This window comes from Vidua chalybeata, chromosome 29 (assembly GCF_026979565.1).
Source record: "Vidua chalybeata isolate OUT-0048 chromosome 29, bVidCha1 merged haplotype, whole genome shotgun sequence".
NCBI classification, from domain to species: Eukaryota; Metazoa; Chordata; class Aves; order Passeriformes; family Viduidae; genus Vidua; species Vidua chalybeata.
This window is the reverse complement of record NC_071558.1, coordinates 3,017,705-3,038,484: the sequence shown is the minus strand read 5'-3', so window position 1 is coordinate 3,038,484 and position 20,780 is coordinate 3,017,705. Positions and strand designations below refer to the sequence as shown.

General features: G+C 67.6%; 3 protein-coding genes across 4 annotated transcripts; 2 read left to right on the top strand and 1 right to left on the bottom strand.

Annotated features, from left to right (window-relative positions):
* Positions 1 to 313: 313 nt before the first annotated feature.
* MTX1 (metaxin 1) lies at positions 314 to 3,906 on the bottom strand. Of its 2 annotated transcripts, XM_053967033.1 has the most exons (8): positions 3,386 to 3,543; positions 3,230 to 3,299; positions 2,230 to 2,309; positions 2,007 to 2,099; positions 1,528 to 1,710; positions 1,220 to 1,296; positions 823 to 977; positions 314 to 698 (listed from the first exon to the last, which is right to left on the bottom strand). In XM_053967033.1, exons 1-8 carry the CDS (start codon positions 3,464 to 3,466, stop codon positions 472 to 474), a joined length of 966 nt encoding a protein of 321 aa, XP_053823008.1. In that variant the 5' UTR covers positions 3,467 to 3,543; the 3' UTR covers positions 314 to 471. The 2 variants fall into 2 exon arrangements, with proteins under 2 accessions (XP_053823008.1, XP_053823007.1); XM_053967032.1 differs by lacking the exon at positions 3,230 to 3,299 and having other exon boundaries at positions 3,386 to 3,906.
* An 818-nt stretch (positions 3,907 to 4,724) lies between these two features.
* On the top strand, positions 4,725 to 12,102 carry THBS3 (thrombospondin 3). The gene is made up of 23 exons (XM_053966908.1): positions 4,725 to 4,904; positions 5,605 to 5,811; positions 5,949 to 6,205; positions 6,297 to 6,399; positions 6,619 to 6,645; positions 6,908 to 6,990; positions 7,086 to 7,137; positions 7,235 to 7,383; positions 7,529 to 7,669; positions 7,840 to 7,917; positions 8,000 to 8,152; positions 8,254 to 8,364; positions 8,461 to 8,568; positions 8,792 to 8,951; positions 9,041 to 9,159; positions 9,258 to 9,310; positions 9,461 to 9,654; positions 9,729 to 9,907; positions 10,021 to 10,069; positions 10,235 to 10,431; positions 10,509 to 10,681; positions 11,508 to 11,647; positions 11,803 to 12,102. The coding sequence occupies exons 1-23, from the start codon at positions 4,826 to 4,828 to the stop codon at positions 11,859 to 11,861; spliced, it is 2,871 nt and encodes a 956-aa protein (XP_053822883.1). The 5' UTR covers positions 4,725 to 4,825; the 3' UTR covers positions 11,862 to 12,102.
* A 2,344-nt stretch (positions 12,103 to 14,446) lies between these two features.
* MUC1 (mucin 1, cell surface associated) lies at positions 14,447 to 18,437 on the top strand. The gene is made up of 7 exons (XM_053967014.1): positions 14,447 to 14,535; positions 15,308 to 15,924; positions 16,101 to 16,174; positions 16,278 to 16,420; positions 16,688 to 16,806; positions 16,910 to 17,056; positions 17,975 to 18,437. The coding sequence occupies exons 1-7, from the start codon at positions 14,493 to 14,495 to the stop codon at positions 18,047 to 18,049; spliced, it is 1,218 nt and encodes a 405-aa protein (XP_053822989.1). The 5' UTR covers positions 14,447 to 14,492; the 3' UTR covers positions 18,050 to 18,437.
* Positions 18,438 to 20,780: the final 2,343 nt, after the last annotated feature.

Genomic DNA, 20,780 nt, shown 5'->3' with positions numbered 1-20,780 from the left:
GGCTGGCAGCGGCGAGGAGGGGAGGTACCAGCCCCGCAGAGCTGCTGTCTGTGCTGCCTGGAGGGTTGCAACATGGGAATGACGCTGGGGAGATGTGGGGCTCAGCCCCACAGCTGCTGGAGAAGGGACAGGGACTGCTCAGATGCCACAGATGCTTTTAGGTTCCCCCCTCCGGGACCTCAGCAAGACCCAAGGCTGCAGTGAGGGGCAGAGCCACAGACAGGACACACCGGTGCATGCTGCAAAACTCCAGCCTGGGCAACTGGGGAAACTGGGAAGGGCCTTGAGGGTGCTGGGAGTACGAGAGGGCGCAGGCAGAGAGAGGGAGGTTTATTGGTGTGGCAGGGACGCTCCCACGGAGCAGGCCGTGGTTCCTGGTGGGACACAGAGCGGAGCAGTGCTGCTGCCACGCTCCCAGAGTAAAAACAGTCAGTTCCAGGGGCTGTGAAGGAACAGTCACACAGCTCTTCCTCACTCCTCCTCCTCCTCTTCCTCCTCCTCCAGGGCGACGGGCTGCCGGCCGGCCGGCCCCACGCTGCCACGCTGGATGGAGACGATGCCGCTGAGGAAGGCGTAGCCCAGCATGGCCACCAGCCCCACCAGCACTGACAGCAGCTGCTTGCGCCGTTTGTGGGGGTCCTCCTCTGCCTCACTGCCATCTGTGCCTGCAGCCCGAGGGGCACCGCTCAGGGCATCACCTGGAGGGGCAGAGCAGGGGCGTGGGTGGGGAGGGTCACCCTGAGACTGAGCCCCAGCTGGGGATGCACCTGGGGGGGACAGGTGACCCCCAGCCCGCAGGGTGAGGCGGGGGACAGCTCTCACCTCCGTCCCAGGGGAAGTAAAGGCTGAGGATAGAGGTGCAGTAGTTGCACAGGTTCTGCAGGGACTTCAGGTGCTGCTGCAGTTTCCCGTTGGGCAGCTTGGCCTTCAGGAGCGGCGCCAGGCGGCTGAAGACTAAGGCGTCGAGGGAGGCCGGCCTGGGGCACAGAGAGCCGTGCCTGGGCCACTGTCCCCACCCAAAGCCACCCAGACCCACCAGGCACTGCCAGCCCCAGCACCCCAGGGGATGCCACGTGGCTCCCCCTCCTTGGGACAGTGCCCTGTCCCCTGCGAGCCTGTTCCACCCCCAAAGCGGCTGCAGCTTCCCTGCAGACCACAGGGCCTCAGCCCTGCTGGGGTGTGGGGGCTCTCAGGCCCCTTCCCCCCTTTGGCCACCTACGAGTCTCCAAAGAAAAACTTCTGGGAGCCGAGGCGCTGGGAGAGGAGTGTCAGGCATTCCCGAGCTTCCCGGTAGAGCTGCAGGAGGAGGACAGAGGGCTGTCACCTGCCCAGGTACCAGCACAGTGCTCAGGGGAGCAGGAGGGGGGAACCCAGACCCCAGTTTGGACTTTTTCAGAACCAATCTTAAAGGTACAAAACTTATTTCTGGGCTAATCAGACCAATGGGGATATGAGCATCATAAAGTCACCCCAGGACAGCCTCACAGGGATTCCTGGGGACCCCTGTGCCCTGACCCCATATCTCACCTCCTTCTCCAGCTTCTCCTCATCCTCCATGTAGTCATCCCCCCAGATGAGCTGCAGCCGCTCCAGGTGCCGCTTGTGCATGGCGTTGGGCAGGAAGAAGTTGAGGGGGAAGGGGATGGTTTCCGCGTACCACTTCCGCGTGTGCTCCACGTAGTTCTTGGCGTCCACCCAGAAGGTGTGGATCTGTGGTGGAGAACAATCCACAGCCTGGCCACGGCGGGGCTGCAGCTCTGGCACACCAGAGCCCCTGCCTGGCACCGCCACCCTGGAGACCATGAGGGGCTGCAGGAGCGTTGGGGTCAAGGGCAGACCCCAGCCCGGGCTGCACAACCCACTGCTGCCACCTCCCAAACCCCCATCCCTGCCATGCCGGGCTCCCAGGATGTTGCTGCTGGCAGCTGGGCACACACCCGAGCCCACGGGCACAGCTCCTCATCCTCAGCGAGCCCCCCCTTCCCTGCAGCCCCCCCGAGCCTCACCAGTACTGGCAGCAGCTTCTCCTCCAGCAGGGACACGAAGGCCAGCGTGTCCGCGCTCTGCGTGGCCGACAGGTCGTAGTCAGCGTTGTATTTCTGCGGAGCAAACGCCACTTTGATCCCACGGGATGCCCCAAACCCCACCCATGGGTGACACAACAGGGTCCCCTCCCCCCTGAGGGGCTCCTGCAGCCCCGGGCAGGGGGTGCCCCAAGCCCCTCTGTACCTGTTTCCTGAGGTGTGTGATGATCTGCTGAGGTTTGGAGATGATGCCCTCGTCCCGAGTCCTCAGCGCGGGCAGGTGCCCTGCGGGCAGGGGGAGTGAGTGGGGGCTGCAGTCACTGTGCCCTGAGCAGGTGAGGGGTGCAGGGGGCTGCCGTGGGGGATGGACCCCCATGCCTGGATGAGGGGCACGAGGCAGGGCAGGGGTGTACGGTGAGGTGGGGACAGAGCAGCGCAGGGGAGGGGGTAGAAACTGTGCGATGGGAAATGGGGAATGTGGCAGAACAAGGGGGTTGTGGGGTGGGTGATGGACGGGGGGGCAATGGGGAGTGATGGGACAGGGGGAGCAATGGGGTGTAAGAGTGCAGTGAGGCATGGGGGAACAGGAAAAAGGGGGGTGCAATGAGGTGGGGGCTGTGATGAGGGGGTTCAATGGCACACGAGTTGCAATGGAATAGGGGGGTGCAATGGGACACGGGATGTGGTGGGGCATGAGGGTGCAACGGGACAGGAGGGGGTGTGATGGGACAGGGATGGTGATGAGAAGATGGGGTTGGGACGGGTCAGAGGGCAGTGCGGTGGCAGGGGGGACACGTGACAAGGGGGTACAATAAGATGAGAGGGTGCAGTCAGGGGCACAGGACATGAGGGATGCTATGGGGTTGGAGGGTGTGACGGGACAAGGGGTGTAATGAGATGGTAATGGTGGTAACGGGGTGTGATGAGGCACAGGGGGATGCAGTAGGGTAGGATCGTGCCACGTGGGGAGGAGAGACCATAGGGCAAGAGCGGTGCCGTGGGATAAGAGGGTGCAATAGGGCAGGGGGTCCAGTGGTGTGGGGCCACACGAGGTGAGGGATAAGATGAGCTGGGAGGTTGTAATGGGGTGGGGGGCGTAACGCGTGGAGGGTGCAGTGGTGCGAAGTGGGGGCAACGGGATCACGGGGCTACCATGGGGTGGGGGGTCCCGGTGGTGGTGCCGGTATCCTCGGCGGGGCCCTTACCGGAGGGGCTCCTCCAGGGGCTGGTGACCCGGTGCACCTTCAGCGGCGCCCCCGTGAACCGCGCGTAGGTCTGCGGGAGGGAGGGAGGGAGGGATAGAGCGGGGCTCTGCCCGCGGGACCCCGGCCCAGCCCCGCCGCCCCCGCCCCGCCGCTCACCAGCACAGCCAGGCAGTCGGGGTCCACCGAGGGCAGCCCCCAGCCCCCGGCCCAGCAGAACAGCTCCATGGGCGCCGCCATCTTCCGCCGACCCGGAACCGGACGGGCGGCCCCGCCCGCCCCCGCCGCGGGGCGGCACCGGCCGGGGGTCTCCGCGATGGAGCGGAGCCGAGCGGAGCCCGGGCATGGGAACGGTGGTGGTGTCTGCAGGGTCCTCGGGGCAGAACCCGCGTCCCGCCCCGCACCGCTCAGCTCAGCTCCACGCTGCCCGGCCCCGCACCGCACGGCCCTGCCGTGCCCCGCACCGTGCTCACAGCCCCGCTGTGCTGTCCCGCATCTCTCTGCGTTGCCCCGCACCGCTCAGCTCCACACCGCTCACCCTGCTCGGCCCCGCACCGCACAGTCCTGCCGTGCCCCGCATCTCTCTGCGTCGCCCCGCACAGCTCAGCTCAGCTCCACGCCGCTCACCCTGCCCGGCCCCGCACCGCACGGCCCTGCCGTGCCCCGCACCGTGCTCACAGCCCCGCTGTGCCCCCATGCCTTCCCCCGCACGGCTCAGCTCCACACTGCTCTGTCCTGCTTAGCCCCGCATCTCCCCGCATGGCCCCGCACCGCTCAGCTCAGCTCCATACTGCTCACGCTTCTCGGTCCCGCACCGCACAGTCCTGCTGTGCCCCGCATCTCCCCGCGTGGGCTCGCACTGCTCACCCTGCTCGGCCCCGCACCCCCCCCCGCAGCTCTCCACGGACAGCAGCCGGGCCGGGAGCCCGCTGGCAGCGGCGGAAGGAAAACGCCCCGTGTGCGGCTCGGGACCACCCCCCTCCATCGCCCGCACCCCCTCGTTACGCGGGATCGCTGGCGCGGAGCCGGACCGGGGGCGCGGGGCTGGGGCAGCCCCGGGGCCGGGCTCGGCCCGTTGTTATGGCACCGGGGGAAACAGCTGTAAACACGGCCGGGACGCCGCGGGCCGCCCGCCCGCCTTGGCCGGAGCTCCGCGGGAGCGGCTCAGCCGCCCGAGCATCCCCCGGCGGTACGGAGCGGCCCCGGGGCTCTGCCGACCCGGGGGGCTCCGCGTGGTGGGGCACCCCCGCACAAACGGCCCCGCCGCCGGTCCCGCTCTACCGGGCCGGGATTTTCCGGCGCTGCTGGGGCGACCCCAGCCCCCCGCGCCTGACCTCCCGGTGAACCGGCGCTGTGAACGGGGGCTGTCCCGGGGCCGGCAGTGCCGGGGCGTCCCCGAAGCCCCGGGCCCAGTGCGCCGCGCCGGCACGGTGCCCCCCTCCGGGGCCGGAGCCGCGGCCGGTGGCCCGCCGGTGTCCCCGGGATGCGCCCGGTGATTGACGGCTCTTTGTTTCCTCCTCGCCGGCCCCGCCGGCCCCTCCCCCGTGCGCCACCCCGCCCCGCCGCGCTCCGCTCCGCACCGGCGGCACCGGCGGCACCATGGGGGCACCGGGGAGCCCCGCGCTCCTGGCGCTGCTCCTGCTGGGCGCCGCCGCCGCGGCGCGTCAGGAGCTGCAAGGTACCGGAGGGGCTCGGGGCGGCGGTGGGGCGGACCCGAAGGGCTGCGGGACGGGCGGCACTCGGGGGTCGGCGACGGCAGACCCCGTCCCACGGCCGCTGACAGCGGCTCTGCTCGCCCCGGGGGAGCTGGGCTGCGGGGCAGCGGGGACGCTGGAACGTTCACACCGGGCGGCCGCCGGCTCCGATGCCGGCTCGGCGCCGCGGGGGAGTGCCGCGGCGGGGGCTGACCCCGGCGCCGCAGCCCCTCTCGGTCTGCCCGGTGCGTCTGCATGGAACAGGAGGGCACCCGTGCGGTTGTCCGCGCTCCCCGCTAAGCGCCCCGAGCTGGTGCCGGTGCTCCGACCGTCCCTGCGAGGTCTCCCGGTCCGGACGCCCCTTGCTGGGGCTGGCCCGCGGGGAGCTCCGCGGAACGGGATGCAGGGAAGCCCCAAGAGCGGGGCGGGATCCGGGCCGGGACTCTGCCGGTCTCGCCGGTGCGGGGGCTCCGCGGGTCCCGCTCGGAGGCGCGGCCGGTCCTGGAGCGCCACCGCGCGGGGCCGGCCCCGGAGCCCCCCGGGCTTCCCTGGTCCCCCCAGAGCCCGGCGGTCCAGGGACACCCCCACCCCACCCCCGCTCTGACCGCACCGGGCATCCCCGCAGTCACCGGCCGGAGCTGCGGCTGCCGGTGCAGCGGCGACCCCGGTGCTCGTGCCCCGCAGTCATCGACCTGCTGCTGGTGAGCGAGGCTCGGCAGATGGCCAGCGTGGCCCACAAGATCCGCATGGAGCTTCTGACTGTCAACGACGTGTACCTCCTGTCCACCTTCCGCCTGCCCCCCAAGCAGGGGGGGACCCTCTTCGGCCTCTACTCCAAGAAGGACAACACCCGATGGCTGGAGGTCTCTGTCGTGGGGAAGATTAACAAAGGTGGGTGGGGATGGACTGGCCCTGCTCTGAGACGGACGGGACTGAGTTCCTGCAGGGAAGAGCAGTGGGCACACGCTGGTCCCAGGGTGCTTCCAGTGCTGGGGGGGAGCTGACGGCCCCTTCCCGCTGCCCTGCAGTCCTGGTGAGGTACCTGCGGGAGGACAACAAGGTGCACTCAGTCAACCTGCAGCACGCGCACGTGGCGGACGGGCAGAGCCACTCTGTCATCGTGCGCCTGAGCGGGCTGCGCAGGGACACGCTGAGCGTGGAGCTCTACGTCGACTGCAAGCAGACGGACTCCAGCGTGGGGCTGCCTGAGCTCTCTGAGATCCCCCTGGCCGAGGTGGAGTCCATCGAGGTGCGCACAGGGCTGAAGGCCTACCAGAGGATGCAGGTGAGTGCCAGGGGGATTGAGAGCCCAGCCAAGGCACCCTTGGGGATGGGCAGAGCCCCCCACGCTGACTGCATCTCCCCACACACATCAGGGGTTTGTAGAGTCAATGAAGCTGATCCTGGGAGGGTCCATGAGCCGTGTAGGGGCCCTGAGTGAGTGCCCTTTCCAAGGAGATGAATCCATTCACAGTGCAGGTAATGGCTTGGGGGGCTTTGGGGGTCACGTGTGTGGGCCGTGGCACAGGGGGGTGGGGGTGACAGCACAGAGGGATGTTCCTGTCCCTCCTGGCCCAGTGTCCCCGCACAGGTGGGAGCTACAGTGCTGCACATGTGCTGACCAGAAGTGACCATGTGAGGTGATGCTGCTGGGGTGTGACAGCAGCATTTGGTAATGTCTCATCTCTCTCCTTGCAGTGACGAGTGTGCTGGCCTCCATCCTGGGTAAGTCCCTGCTCTGCTTCCCTCGTTGCCTGGCGTGAGGCGTTTGGGACCCCACGGAGGCAGAAATCCCTGCACAGCCTCAGTGCCCCATGTGGGATCAGAGGGTGTGGGGTGTGCTACAGGAAAAGGGGCTCTGTGTGAGTGCAGGCTGTCAGGTGCCTCATCCTCCTAGCTCAGTGCCAATGGGCAGAGCAGTCCTGGCCCACAGCCCTGGGAGACTTTGTCTGTGCTGGGATTGACCTTTCCTTTCTGCTGCTGGCAGGTGAGCAGACCAAGGCACTGGTCACGCAGCTGACCCTCTTCAACCGGGTCCTGACCGAGCTGCGGGAGGACATTAGGGACCAGGTGGGACTGAGGGGGTACTGACACTCCCTGGGCTGGATTTTCCTGGAGCACAGCGCCAGCACCCTCCTGATGCTCCACGCTTTGCTGCCTTGCAGGTGAAGGAGATGTCTCTGATCCGCAACACCATCATGGAGTGCCAGGTCTGCGGTGAGTGCTGGCGAGGCTCTGCTCCCACCTCGGGGGGCAGAGGGCCACCTTGTCTCACCTGCCTCTCCCTTGTCTCACCTGCCTCTCCTCTCCTCAGGCTTCCATGAGCACCGCTCCCGCTGCAACCCCAATCCCTGCTTCAGCGGCGTGGACTGCATGGAGACGTACGAGTACCCAGGGTACCGCTGCGGGCCCTGCCCGCCGGGGCTGGAGGGCAACGGCACACACTGCGCTGACATCGAGGAGGTGGGCATGGTCTGGGGGGCATCAGCAGCCCTGGCACTGCCAGGGCTGCGCGTGCAGAGGATGCTTCCTCTGGGAAGGCCCTGGGACGGCCTGGGGCAGCAGCAGGTGCCCAAGGATGAAGGCTGTGTCTCTCCCGGTGTTGCAGTGTGCCCATGCCAACCCCTGCTTCCCTGGCTCCAAGTGCATCAACACAGCCCCCGGGTTCCGCTGCGAGCCCTGCCCCCGTGGCTATCGAGGCAACACCGTCTCTGGCGTGGGGGTGGACTATGCCAGGGCCAGCAAGCAGGTGAGTGCAGTGCCAGGGGACCGGGCCAGGTCCCTGTGGGATCTCTGGAGCGCAGGACAGCGTGGACAATGCAGTGCCTGCGGAGGAGGACAGCTTCTTGGGGGCAGGAATGGGCAGAGCCACCCACAGGGAAAGGCCCCAGGTGAGCATCTCTCCCACACTGCTCACAGGTTTGCACAGATATCGATGAATGCAACGATGGGAACAATGGGGGCTGCGACCCCAACTCCATCTGCACCAACACGCTGGTGAGCAGCGCTGTCCCGCTCCCTCCCCTGCTCCCGGGGCCGCTCAGCTCCCCTCATCCCACCCCTGCCCTCTCTCCCCCAGGGCTCCTACAAGTGCGGGCCCTGCAAGTCGGGCTTTGTGGGCAACCAAACGTCTGGCTGCGTCCCACAGAGGTCCTGCAGCACTCCCACCTCCAACCCCTGCGACATCAACGGCTTCTGCCTGTTTGAGAGGAATGGGGAGATCTCCTGTGCAGTGAGCAGGGGACAGGGACAGGAGGAGGGTGTGGGGGGTACAGCATGGCAGCATTGGTCCTGCCAGGGCCCTTTCCAGCCCCTGATCTCTTCTTTATTCAGTGCAACGTGGGCTGGGCTGGCAATGGCAATGTGTGTGGGCCAGACACAGACCTGGATGGGTACCCGGACGAGCCCCTGCCCTGCATCGACAACAACAAGCACTGCAAGCAGGTGGGGCACAGGGGGCACAGGGAGCACAGGATCCACAGCAGGGCTGTGCTCCAGACCTCATCTCCTCCCTGTCCCTAATGCTGGCTGTGCTTGCAGGACAACTGCCGCCTGACGCCCAATTCTGGGCAGGAGGACGCTGACAACGACGGCATTGGGGACCAATGTGATGACGACGCTGATGGTGATGGTGTCAAGAATGTGGAGGTGGCTGTGCTGGATGGGTGGCCATGCCAGTGGTTCTAGGAGGGTTTCTTGTTTTGGCTCTGTTCTGAGTCCCTCAAGATGCTTCTCCTGGGGAGCAACAGGCTGGTGGTTTGGGAATGGTCTCAAGGTGCTGGAGATGTCTTTCTGCCCTGACCACTGTGGGACTGTGGCCTCTTGTCTGCCCACCACCGCAGTGCCAACATCCCCGTCCTCTTCTCCACAGGACAACTGCCGGCTCTTCCCCAACAAGGACCAACAGAACTCGGACACTGACTCCTTTGGGGATGCCTGTGACAACTGCCCCAACGTGCCCAACAATGACCAGCGGGACACGGACAGCAACGGCGAGGGGGATGCTTGTGACAATGACATTGATGGGGACGGTGAGCCGCTCTTGGATTGGCCTGGCTGTGCCAGGGGGGGCTGTCTCACCAGGCTGGGGGAGGGTATCCACTCAGCGCTATCCTTGCAGGGATACCCAACATGCTGGATAACTGCCCCAAGGTGCCCAACCCTCTGCAGACTGATCGGGACGAGGACGGTGTTGGGGATGCCTGTGACAGTTGCCCTGAAATGAGCAACCCCACTCAGGTATGGCTGGGGCCAGGCTGGGCCTGGGACGACTGGGGCCTGGCCTCCTCCTCCTCGCCCCAGGATGTCCACTGAACTAGGGCTCCGCTCTCCTCCAGACAGATATGGACAGTGACCTGGTAGGAGACATCTGTGACACCAACGAGGACAGGTGTGGATAGCACTGCAGTGGGGTGACCTCCCAGTTGTGTCCCGGGGGGCAGAACTGGGCTCCTGGATCAGGGACCTGTCATGAGGGACAATGGGGTCTTCGGGGAGATCCCCAGTTTTGTCATTGCTCTGACCCCGTTCTTGGTCCCAGTGATGGGGACGGGCATCAGGACACCAAGGACAACTGCGCCGAGATCCCCAACAGCTCCCAGCTGGACTCAGACAACGATGGGCTGGGGGATGACTGTGACAATGATGATGACAACGACGGCATCCCGGACTATGTGGCACCTGGCCCAGACAACTGCCGCCTCATTCCCAATCCCAACCAGAAAGACTCAGACGGTGAGCATGGGGTGGGCAGAGGGAGGCAGACCTGCATGGGCTCAGCCCAGCCCTGACTGAGCGCGTGTCCCCAGGGAATGGCGTGGGTGACGTCTGCGAGGAGGACTTCGACAACGACACGGTGGTGGACCAGCTGGACGTGTGCCCCGAGAGCGCTGAGGTGACACTGACCGACTTCCGCGCCTACCAGACCGTCATCCTTGACCCCGAGGGGGACGCCCAGATCGACCCCAACTGGGTCGTGCTCAACCAGGTGTGGGTGCTGCGCCCCGTGTTTCTGGGGGCTGCGCTGCAGGGTGGGAGCTGAGGGGACTGGGAGGTGCCCAGGGGTGCCAGGGTGCCCCTCACCCAGCTGTCCCCCCACAGGGCATGGAGATCGTGCAGACCATGAACAGTGACCCGGGTTTGGCTGTGGGTAAGATATGTTCACCCACCCACAGGCTCTGGGGGCAGCCCCCTCTACTCCCACTTGTGCAGGGAGTAAGGGCCGGTTCTTTGCCCCACAGATGAAGGATGAAGGGTGGGTGGGCTGGGAGTCCCGTGGGGAGAGAGGGCTCCCCGCAGCGTTTCCTGCCTGTAGGTTACACAGCCTTCAACGGGGTAGACTTTGAGGGCACCTTCCACGTCAACACCATCACCGACGATGACTACGCCGGCTTCATCTTCAGCTACCAGGACAGCGCCAGCTTCTACGTGGTGATGTGGAAGCAGACGGAGCAGACATACTGGCAGGCCACCCCCTTCCGTGCCGTGGCCGAGCCAGGGCTGCAGCTCAAGGTGGGTGGTGGCCCCACCCACGGGCTGGGTCAGGCCCCCCTGTTCAGCTCCCCCCTGAAGCCCCCGTGCACCTGCAGGCAGTGAAGTCCTCGACGGGCCCTGGGGAGCACCTGCGCAACGCGCTGTGGCACACGGGCCACACGCCCGACCACGTCCGCCTGCTCTGGAAGGACCCCCGGAACGTGGGCTGGAGGGACAAGACGTCCTACCGCTGGCAGCTGGCACACAGGCCCCAGGTGGGCTACATCAGGTAAGCAGGGGGGCATGGGGCCCGCTGGGGTGGGGGCTGCGCTCCCCACGGTGCACCCCCAGTGGGACCACACCAGTGGGGGGGATGGTCACTGGTGAGAAACCAAGCCTAGAGTGAACCAGCCCCTCCGATAACCATGAGAAAGGATCCTGCCCTGCGGAACCACCTCAGGGGTAGGAGGATGTCCGTGAGGAGGCGTTGTGCCTCCTGGCACCACCCCAGTGAGGGGATGCCGGCCTTGGGGGGGGATCCAGCCCTGTGGGACCACCGCAGTGTGGGGATGCCGGCCGTGGGAAGCATCCAGCCCCGTGAGACCACCGCAGTGGGGAGATTTCGGCCGTGGGGAGGGCTTCTGCCCGGTGGGACCGCAGCCGCGTTTCTCCTTTAAGGCTCCCGCCGGGGCGGCCGCGGCGGGGGGGCTCCGCCGCCGGGCCCTCCGCCCCCCGGGCCCCCGGGGCCATTGTCCCGTCGCCATGGCGACCCCGCCGGCGCCTTTCACATGCAAAGCGCCCGACAAAGGCGGCGGGGCCGGGCCGGGGGCGGCGCGGGGGGCTTCAGCCCGGCAACGGCGGGGGGCCCCGGCCCGAGGATCCAGCCGGTCCGGTGCCCCCGGCCCAGTCCCCCGCAGGATGCCCCGGCTCCAGCCCGGTGCCACCGTCCCCGGATCGGGAAGCCCGGGGGCCGGCGCTAGTCGTGGAGGGGTCCCAATGGGATCCAGATGCTGGCCCCGATGGCTTCTCAGTAGGATCCCGATGTTTGCCCCGGTCGGGTACCGGCGGGGTCCCGGTGAGGGCCCGCTGAGCGGTCGGGCCCCGTTCCCCCGCAGGGTCCGTCTGTACGAGGGCCCGCAGCTGGTGGCCGACTCCGGTGTGATCATCGACACCACGATGCGCGGGGGCCGGCTGGGGGTCTTCTGCTTCTCCCAGGAGAACATCATCTGGTCCAACCTGCAGTACCGCTGCAACGGTGAGCAGGGCCCCCCCGGGACCCCCGCACCGGCCCGGCGGCCGGCCGAGCATCCCCTCCCTCGCCCCTGCGGCGGGCTCAGTCCTGGGCCGGGGGCTTTATCGGGGCTCGCTCCCCTCGCCGGCTCATGTCGCCCCCCGCGCTGCTCCCCACAGACACGATCCCTGCCGACTTCGAGCCCTTCCGCCGGTTCCTGCTGGAGGGACGCGAGTGACCGCGCCCGGCACGGGCCTCCCCCGCCAGCGGCACCGGTGGCGCTCCGGGCTCTCGCCACCGGCGGCACCCGGGGGCGCACCGGGCCCCGCCGCTCCTCCCGGCCGGGCCCCGTTCCCGGCCCCCCGCGGACTTTGCACTGCCAGTACCGGGGCCCCGCAGTGCCGGGGCTCCCGCCACGCCTGCCCCGGGCGCTCCGGTCCTTGCCCCACGCCTGGCCATAAAGTTTTGAGTGTTTTCTACCCTGCGCGCCCGGTCCCTGGGGGTTCCCGCTGGACCGAGAGGGCCGCGGGTCCCCCGCCTCCGTGCTCTCGGCTCCGTCCCGCGCCGTCCTCCCGGTGGTCGCGGGGTTGGGTCAGCGCCCGGCCGGTCCCAGAGGCGCAGCCCGCGGCGGCGGGAGGCCGGGACGAGTGCAATATTGGTGGGCGAGAGCACAACACTGCACCGCATCCCGGCCCTCCCGCCGCCCCGGAGGGAGTGGAGCCGCCGCCGCCGCCCGGGCCGCTCCGTGGGAACTGCGCGGCGCGCACCGCGGCTCGGCGGCAGGGACCGGTCGCCACGGCGACGGCTGTCCCGGCAACGCGGCGGAATGTGCCCCCACCCCCCCATCCCGCCCGCCCCGGAGCGCGCGGCCCCGGCACCGGCCCGGCCCCCCCGCCCCGCGGCGGCGGCGGCGACAATGGGCGCGGCGGCACCGGGCCCCTCTTAAAAGGGCAACGCGGGGTTGCCCTCCGGGGTTGGGGCCGGGACCGGGGCTGGGGCCTGTGCCCGTTCCCGGCCCGGGGCCGCGGCGGGAGCGCAGCTGGCTCTCCCCGGGAGTACCGGGACAGGTGAAATCACCGCTGGCTGCTGAGCGCCTCCTCCCGCGGCCCCGAGCTGCGAGGGGCGACCGCGGTTTCCGTTCCTGTTCCGGTCCTTCTTCTGCTCCTTCTCCGATCCCGGTCCAGTACCGTTCCCGACTCTGCTCCTGCTCTATCTCCCGCTCCCTCTCCTAGTCCCGCTCCCGTTTCGCTCCAGTATCGGTCTCACTCCCGCTCTGCATTACTGCACTCGACTCCCGATTCCGCTCCCGGTCTCTTTCCAGCAGCGGTTCCGTTCTCGCTCCAGTCCCACTCCCTGTCTCGCTGCTGGTCTCACTCCAGTAGAGGTCCGTTTCCCCCTCCCGGTCCCGGTTCTGGTCCCGGTCCCGGTCCCGGTCCCGCCCGGCGGTGCCGGTGCGCGGCGGGAGCGTCGTGCGGGGCTGTGTCCGCCAGGGGGCGCCGCAGGTTCGGGGCCACCGCCCGGGCCGGGCACGCGCGGGGCGGGGACGGGGCGAGCCGGGACCACCGGGCACGGACAGGCTGGACACAGGGGAAACACCGGGCACGGACAGGCTGGACACAGGGGAAACACCGGGCACGGACAGGCTTGACACAGGGGAAACACCGGGCACGGACAGGCTGGACACACAGGACCCACCGGACACGGTGGGCATGGGCACATGGGACCCATTGGACACGGCGAGGTTGGGCACACAGAATCCATTGGGCAGGGTGGGGTTGGGCAGATAAACCCCACAAGACAGAGACAGGGTGAACACATGGAACCCATGGGGTGGTGGGCACACAGGACCCACCAGATATGAACAGGGTGGACACACAGGACATGGACATGGACAGGGTGGGCACATGGAACCCACTGGCACTTTGGCTTCACACGAGGCTGGCCAGGAGCCAAGTGTGGGGACCCTGTCCACGACCTCCCCAGGAACTGGGACCCTCACAGGAATCAGCACCCTCCTGAGAGACTGGGGCTCTCCCAGGGACCAGGAATTTCTGCAGGGCAGGGGCAGAGTGGGACCACAGTAGCTTTTGATGCCCGTCCGTGCCAGGAGCACGTGTCACCTGTGCCCAGGCACGGGCGGTGCCCGTTACCTCTGGGGTGGGGCACTGACACCCGGCGCGGCACCTGGCATCACCCGTGTCCTGGGATGGGGGTTCGTGCCTGCTAGGGGGGCCCTGGCACCTGGAGGGAGGTTACTGGGAGGTACTGGGGTGTCGTGGGGCCCTGGGCTGTACCTGCGTAAGCGTTTCGGGGGGGTCACCGGTGTTTATCTGAGCGCAGGGCGAGGCGATGACCAGCCGGTAATGATTAACCCTGGGCTGAGCCAGAGGATGAGGCCCCCCCTGCACGAGGGGACTCCGTGCCCCCCCCCCGTGCCCCCCACCAGGTCCTGGGGCCCGTGGCTCAGCCCAGGGAGCCAGGCAGATGCTGCTCCTGCCCCTGCCCCAGGATGCCCGGCTACTGTCCCGTCCTGTGCCCCCACCCGCGGCCGGGTCTGCCCATGGCACAGGGACGCTGCCAGCGGTGTCTCCCCGAGCCGGGGAAGCGTGACAGACCCAACCTGGGGGGCTGATGCTGCGGGGGCCCCATCGGCGCGGTGGCACCCCTGTGCCAAGTGGGGCAGAACGACCCTCCTGCCTGGAGCCGGGGCGGGGCGGGGCCTCCCCACCTGCTCCAGGTGCTCTATAAAGCTCTGGCCGCTGTCGAGCTGCCAGTTCCGGATCCCTGGACTGAGGCGTGTGCCACCAGCTAACGGGAGAGCAGCCGCTGCTGAGCCCCAAGAGGCGCCGGGACCCCCCGGACGAGCCCCATGGCGTTCCCTGTCTTTCTGCTGCTGCTGGTGCTGGGCACAGGTGAGGGGCTGGGCACAGGTGAGGGGCTGGGCACAGGTGAGGGGCTGGGGCCGGCGGCACCTCGAGCCAGAGGGGCTGGGACCGGGGCAGGCGGGGCAGGGAGAGCGGCACGGGATCCCTTTCAAAGTGGGGACCAGGGGATACTGGAACCAGTGGCATCCTGGCAGCAGGGACATTGTCACCTCTGGGGTGCAGCGGCCCGGGGCTGGTTGTGCCCAGGAAAGCTGGCACCTGGGGGCTCAGACCGCGGCCCCTGTGCCGTGTCCGAAGGGCTCGGCCAAGGGCCGGGCTGTGCCGGGACCAGCCGGTGCAGGCTGTGCCCGGGGCTTGCGGGCTGGAATGCACCGGGCGTGTCCCGGTGAGCGCCCGGACCCCGGGCTCTCCTCCAGTGCTGCCGGCTCCTCCAGCACCCGCTGGGAACCTGCCCGGGAGCTGCCTGTACTGGCCCCCAGCCAGGCCAGGCAGGTCTGGAGGGCGTGGGGGCACCCCAGCCTGTCACCCACAGCAAGGGGGGGCTTTGTTGGGTGGCACGCCTGGGCCCCCAGCATGTCAGGGACACCCCAGGGTCTGCAGGGCAGGGCATGGCACTGGTGTCAGTGCCCAGCCAGCTCCACCTGGACCCTCGGTGGTGCCACAAGTGCCCGATCGTGGGGTGTTGCTGAAGGTCTCGTTAGCCCAGGCTGTTGGCTCCTGGGGGTTGTGGTGCTTCCCACAGTGTCCAGCTGATGAGCTGTTTTGGGTGAAACCTTCCCTAACTGGGCGTTTCCTCCAGGTACCCGTGCCATGACCACCGAGACAACCATGGAGATGGAAACTACCGAAACGACCACCGTGGAGATGACCACGGAAACGACCACCACCACCTGGCTGCCAAATATATTCCCCAAAAGCACACGGGGCAGCCGGCCCCAAACCTCTGTCTTCCCCTATGCCACCGCATTCCCTGGCACAAACACCACGAACTTCCAGTTTGGCAACCACTCCGCAAGCAACGCCACATCCAACGGCGCTGTGGTGCCCGTCCACAACAACCCAGCCGTCCCCCATGCCAATGCCACCTCAAACAGCAGCAGCTGGGCCCCCTTCTTTGGCACCAACGGCAGCTCTGCCACTCCCACCACCATGCATGGCAGTGCCAAAGGCAACGGGAGCACCAGCGCTCAGGTCTTTCCCACCCCGATGACGTCTGAGGGCAGCACAGCTCCTGGGCAGACCCCCACCCAGGGTGGTCCCAGCCCCAGCAAAACCTCAGGCCAGCTGCCCGCTGCTGTCCAGCTGCTCGTCCGTGTCCCGCTGTCCTTCCGCATCATCAACAGGAGCTTCAACGAGAGCCTGAGAGACCCAGCATCGGAGGAGTACAGGAGCTTGAGCCGCACTGTTCTGACCATGGTGAGTCCCAGCCCCACCAGCAGAGGCCCTGGGCCGTGCTGGGAAGGAGCCCCCTCACCTTGGGGCTTTCCATGGAAGCACCTGGAGCATCCATTCTGCCAGTTCTGCGTGGAGACAGAGAAGGGGGGTGTCTGTGTCTGTGGGGAGGTGGCCATGACCTCAGTGCTTCCTTCCAGTTCGAACACGTCTTTGGCTGCGCGGGCTGCATGGGCACGCAGACCTACACCGGGTGCAGCGAGCTGCGGTTCAGGTGAGCAGCAGCAGCGCCAGCAGGGCTGGTGTCCTGCAGTGTACCCCCCCGGTTTGTAGCTCCTCAGGGGGCAATCCAGGTGCTGATGCCTCCTCCCGTGCAGCCAAGGCTCGGTGGAGGTCCAGTCCACCCTCGTGTTTGGGAAGGGAAGCGATGCCGTCACTCCCGACGCTGCCGAGCAGCGCCTGAGGAAGAGCCTGGACCAGAATGGCTTCATCATGGGCCTGCAGCTGGACAGCATCCAGAGTGAGAGGCTGGGGAGGGAGGGGAACGGAGCTGGGGGAAGCTTGGGGGGCTCCAGAAGCACTGCCCTTTCCTGGTTGAGGCCGGGGGCCTGCTTGGTGCTGTGGTGGGCTTGGGGCTTGCAGAGGGTGGGCCAGTGCACATTCCCAGTGCCTGTGTCAGGCAGGATCCCATGCAGGAGGGCTCAGACCCTGGTGTCCTGTCCCAGGGATCTCTCAGGGCTCTGTCCCAGTTCTGCCTGTGGTGCAGACACAGCTCTGCTCCTTTCAGGCTCCGCAGCAGTGATGTCCCCAGCTCCAGCGCCCGTGATTCCGGACTGGGCCATTGCTCTGTTGGTCCTGGTCAGCATCCTGCTGCTGTTCACCATCTTCACCTGCCTCCTGCTGATGGTGAGGCCCCATCCCCACCCCAGTCCTCACCTGCATTCTGCTGGTTGGTGTCCCTGTCCCTGTCCCCACACCGGCCAAGCTCTGACCCCTTTTTCTCCCCAAGTCCACCTGCACCTGCCGCCGGAAAAGCCGCGGGAAGCTGGACCTGCTCAGCCAGAAGGACTCCTACCACCCCATGGCTGAATACCTCCAGTACCAGAGCCACGGGCGCTACGTGTCCCCCAACAGCAAACCCAACCCCTACAGCCAGGTGAGAGCGAGAGCCGCAGACCTGGGCTCCCAGGAGGGCAGAGAGCGGGGGTGCATCCCCCGGGCTAACGGCAAACGGGGATGGCAGGGCAGGGACGGGCGTGCGGGGAGCTCGTCACCTCGCCGGGAGGCGAGCGTGACATTCACGCCTGGCTGGAGCGGCGCCCGGGGCGGGTGCGCGGCCGGCGCGGGCAGAGCTGGCCCGGCTCCGGGGAGCTCCCGCGACCTTGGGCAGCCGCTCCCCGTGGCCCGGCCCAGCGGCGTCAGGGGGCTCGCTGCCTGCCCACGCTGCCCCTTCTCCTGCTCTGCTGTGTCCCAGCCAGACCCTCAGGTCTCCTGCTGTCACGGCATCCTCTGCCGTGGGTGGGGAGCAGGCTTGGGGCACTACAGAGGTGATTCCCAGAGGCAGCATCCCTCGTCCCGCAGCAGCAGCTCCGAAGCTGGAGCCGGAGCTGCTGGTGTGGTGCCGGGAGCTGCCTGGAGGCGCAAAGGGCTCTCCAAGGCGATCCGGGGCACGGGGGGCCGCCCCGTCTGCCCGTGCCCTGCGCTCCCCCCACGCGGGGCTGTGGGCGGGGGCCGTGTCCAGCTGCTCTGGCTCCCTTCGAGCAGCTCACCCTGCGCAAATACCAGGGGCCTGGGTAAATATTTACCTTCACACTCGCCAGGCCGGCTTATCGTTCGGGAACACGGCCGGGGCCACCGCGGCTCCTCCTGCGCACGGGGAGGGGGGGCTCGGGGCGTCCGTGGGGGCCCAGGGTGCCCGCGGTGCCCGTGGTTGGGGGCAGCAGCCCACCACGACGGGAGGATGCAATTTTTGCTTGCCCATAGCGGCCGTGGAGAGGGCGCAGGTCTTCCTGTGCTGCCCCGGGGTGGGGGCTCAGCCCAGTCCTGACACCCCCCCATCTTTCCTCCCCCGAAGGTGGCCGGCGGCAGCACCACGAGGGCCGGCACCTTCACCTACACCAACCCCGCCGCCGGCTCCGACAACCTCTGAAGGGCGCGCTGGGAAGGAGGGCGGCTGCCGAGGGGAGGGGGCGGCCGCAGCCCCCCACTCCTGGGGGAGCAGCAGCGGCCCCGGGCACATCCCCCGGTGCTGCTCGGCCCCTCGCCGTGGGCAGCGGGAGCAGGATGGTTCTGGAGCAGCCGGATTCGTGCACATGACAGAACTGGATGAAACGAAGACGGGCGGCGGGCGGGAGGGTCCCGCACACCCCACGGTCCCCGCACTCGCTTGGCTTTGCAACCCTGCTCCGTGCCGGGGGTGGAGGACTGGGCTCGTGCTCCCCCTGCGATTCAGTGGCTCTTTTTGTGGTGTTATTTTATATGAATATCTCTATTTGCGGGGTGTTGGTGCCGGGCTTGGCTCGGCGGGGTGGCAGGTCCTCGGCTGGGGTGTATTTATCACAGTTAAAATAAAAGGATGGGGGCAGCCGTGTGTCCCCAGGGCTGCGCCGTGGTGTGCCAGGGGGGCTTCTCTGGGACAGGGAATCCCCTGACGTGGCTGTCACCCACCTGGGTGGCCTCGGCTTGGGTGGTGGCTCTTGTTTCCCATGCCAGGCAGTCCTGGGGTTGGTGCTGGCGATGTCACTGCGTCCCTGGTCCCTGCACACCTCTGGAAGTGACATGTCCTGCCAGACCCCGTCCCCCTCATCCCTCCAGCACTCTCGGTTTCTGCTCATGATGTAACGTGTCTCGTTTGACATGTCCGATTTCCCCGTGGCTGCACAGGTGGAATGTGCCGGTGCCAGGGCTGTGCAGCCGCACGTGTGTCACCGGGTGCATGCGGCGTGCCCTGCTCCCCTCCCCTGCCCGTGCGGGCTCAGGCTCTTCCAAACACTCAGTGAGCCCCAAAAAGGCTCTGGGCGTGCTGGAAGAAGAGGCTGTGTGGCAGCACCGGGGCACAAACCTGGGGAGCAGCCATCCCTGGAGCGCAGCGGTGGCCCCCTGGCAGCCCCAGTTTGAGCCGGGCTTGTTCCTGGGCACTGGGAGTGTTTTGGCAACCACTAAAAAGGCAGAAAAATAAGGAAACCAAACCTTCCCCAAAGAAAGCCCATGTGGTTGCAGGCATGGAGCCAGTGCCTGGCTGGGAACAGCCCCAGGACCAGCCCAGCAGCGGGCAGCTGATGGAGCCCTCGGCCACAGAATGCGGGCTCTGGGTGGGGCCCATGGCTGTGCCAGCTGCCCAGGAAGCCTGGCACGTGCTGGGAGCTATCAGAGCTGTGCTGGGGTGCAGGCAAGGGGCTGGGGGTCTCTGGGGCACAGGGGGTGCCCTGGCGCCCTCAGACCGCTGTGGGGGGGTGCACTGATGGGGGGGGCTGGCACAGTGTAGCACCCCCCACCCCCAGATCCATTCTGCCAGCTGGGCACGGGGCCGTGTGCCTAGGACAGGGGACAGGATCTGCTGCTTCCCCACTCAGCCCCCCAGCCCTGGGCAGGGCCCCAGGAATCGGAGCAGGGGCCTGATCTGCAGGGCTGGGCCCTACAAAGAGTTCACAGAGAGCTCAGCCCTGTGGCCCCCTCCCCTTCCAACTTAGGGGCTGGGACCTCCAGGGACAGGCACCCACCCAGGAGGGCCCTGCCCCGCCTGTGGCCCCTCCACCTGCCATGCAGAGTACCCAGGTGGGGTGTCCAGCTCCAATACCCACTCTGAGAAGGTGCCTCAGCACCCAGCAGCCCCCCTGGCTGGACTGGCCACCCCTGGGACTCCCCAGCAGTGCTGAAGGAGTTTGTTCTGGGCCCAGTGGAGAGATGTCCCATCCAGGAGCCCCCTGACACCCTGTGATGGAGTGGCAGTGACCGCGTGGCCAGGCAGAGCACGGGTAGGACCTGACACGTCAGCACTGCCCGGGCTGGGCAGGGCTGGCACCTGCTGGCCACGGCCCAAAGGACAGCCCGGCCCCATGGCCCCCGGTCCCGTGCACGCCTCTGGACATGTGCCTCTGGACAGCCTGGTCTCATGGCCCCATGGCCAGCCCAGCCCCACAGCCCTGCAGCCCCACAGCCCTGAGACCCCACAGCCCCATGACCCCACAGCCCTGAGACCCCACAGCCCCATGACCCCACAGCCCTGAGACTCCACAGCCCTGAGATCCCACAGCCTTGCGACCCCACAGCCCCATGACCCCACAGCCCTGAGACCCCACAGCCCTGAGACCCCACAGCCCCATGACCCCACAGCCCTGAGACCCCACAGCCCTGAGACCCCACAGCCCTGCAGCCCCACAGCCCTGAGACCCCACAGCCCTGTGATCCCACAGCCTTGCGACCCCACAGCCCCATGACCCCACAGCCCTGAGACCCCACAGCCCTGAGACCCCACAGTCCTGAGACCCCACAGCCCTGAGACCCCACAGCCCCATTACCCCACAGTCCTGAGACCCCACAGCCCTGAGACCCCACAGCCCCATTACCCCACAGTCCTGTGACCCCACAGCCAACCCAGACCCGAGGTCCCCTGGTCCCTTGGCACCCTGACCCCGTGCACAGTCTGGCCCCATGGACAGCCCAGTGCCATGGCCCCCCTGTGCCAGGGAGGCTCCGGAGGAGTCTGGCATTGCAGTTTATTGTAGGAAACCATGAAAATACAGCGTTTGTTGTAACAGAACCCAGGAGAAATGACAGCAGCTCGGACAGATCCCGGTGTGGGACTGCTGGCACAGCCCCCATGGTGCTGGGGCTCCCTGGCTGGGGTCAGATCCAGACCCTGCAGGCCCAGCCCACCCCGG

Coding starts and splice junctions, on each gene's coding strand:
- MTX1 (XM_053967032.1), bottom strand. CDS start 3,572: ATGCCCGGGCTCCGCTCGGCTCCGCTCCATCGCGGAGACCCCCGGCCG. Junction 2,100..2,229: donor TCACACACCTCAGGAAACAG/GTACAGAGGGGC, acceptor TTTGCTCCGCAG/AAATACAACGCTGACTACGA. Junction 699..822: donor TTACTTCCCCTGGGACGGAG/GTGAGAGCTGTC, acceptor CTGCCCCTCCAG/GTGATGCCCTGAGCGGTGCC.
- THBS3 (XM_053966908.1), top strand. CDS start 4,826: ATGGGGGCACCGGGGAGCCCCGCGCTCCTGGCGCTGCTCCTGCTGGGC. Junction 6,991..7,085: donor GGGAGGACATTAGGGACCAG/GTGGGACTGAGG, acceptor GCTGCCTTGCAG/GTGAAGGAGATGTCTCTGAT. Junction 7,918..7,999: donor CCATCTGCACCAACACGCTG/GTGAGCAGCGCT, acceptor TCTCTCCCCCAG/GGCTCCTACAAGTGCGGGCC.
- MUC1 (XM_053967014.1), top strand. CDS start 14,493: ATGGCGTTCCCTGTCTTTCTGCTGCTGCTGGTGCTGGGCACAG. Junction 16,421..16,687: donor GCAGCTGGACAGCATCCAGA/GTGAGAGGCTGG, acceptor TGCTCCTTTCAG/GCTCCGCAGCAGTGATGTCC. Junction 16,807..16,909: donor TCACCTGCCTCCTGCTGATG/GTGAGGCCCCAT, acceptor TTTCTCCCCAAG/TCCACCTGCACCTGCCGCCG.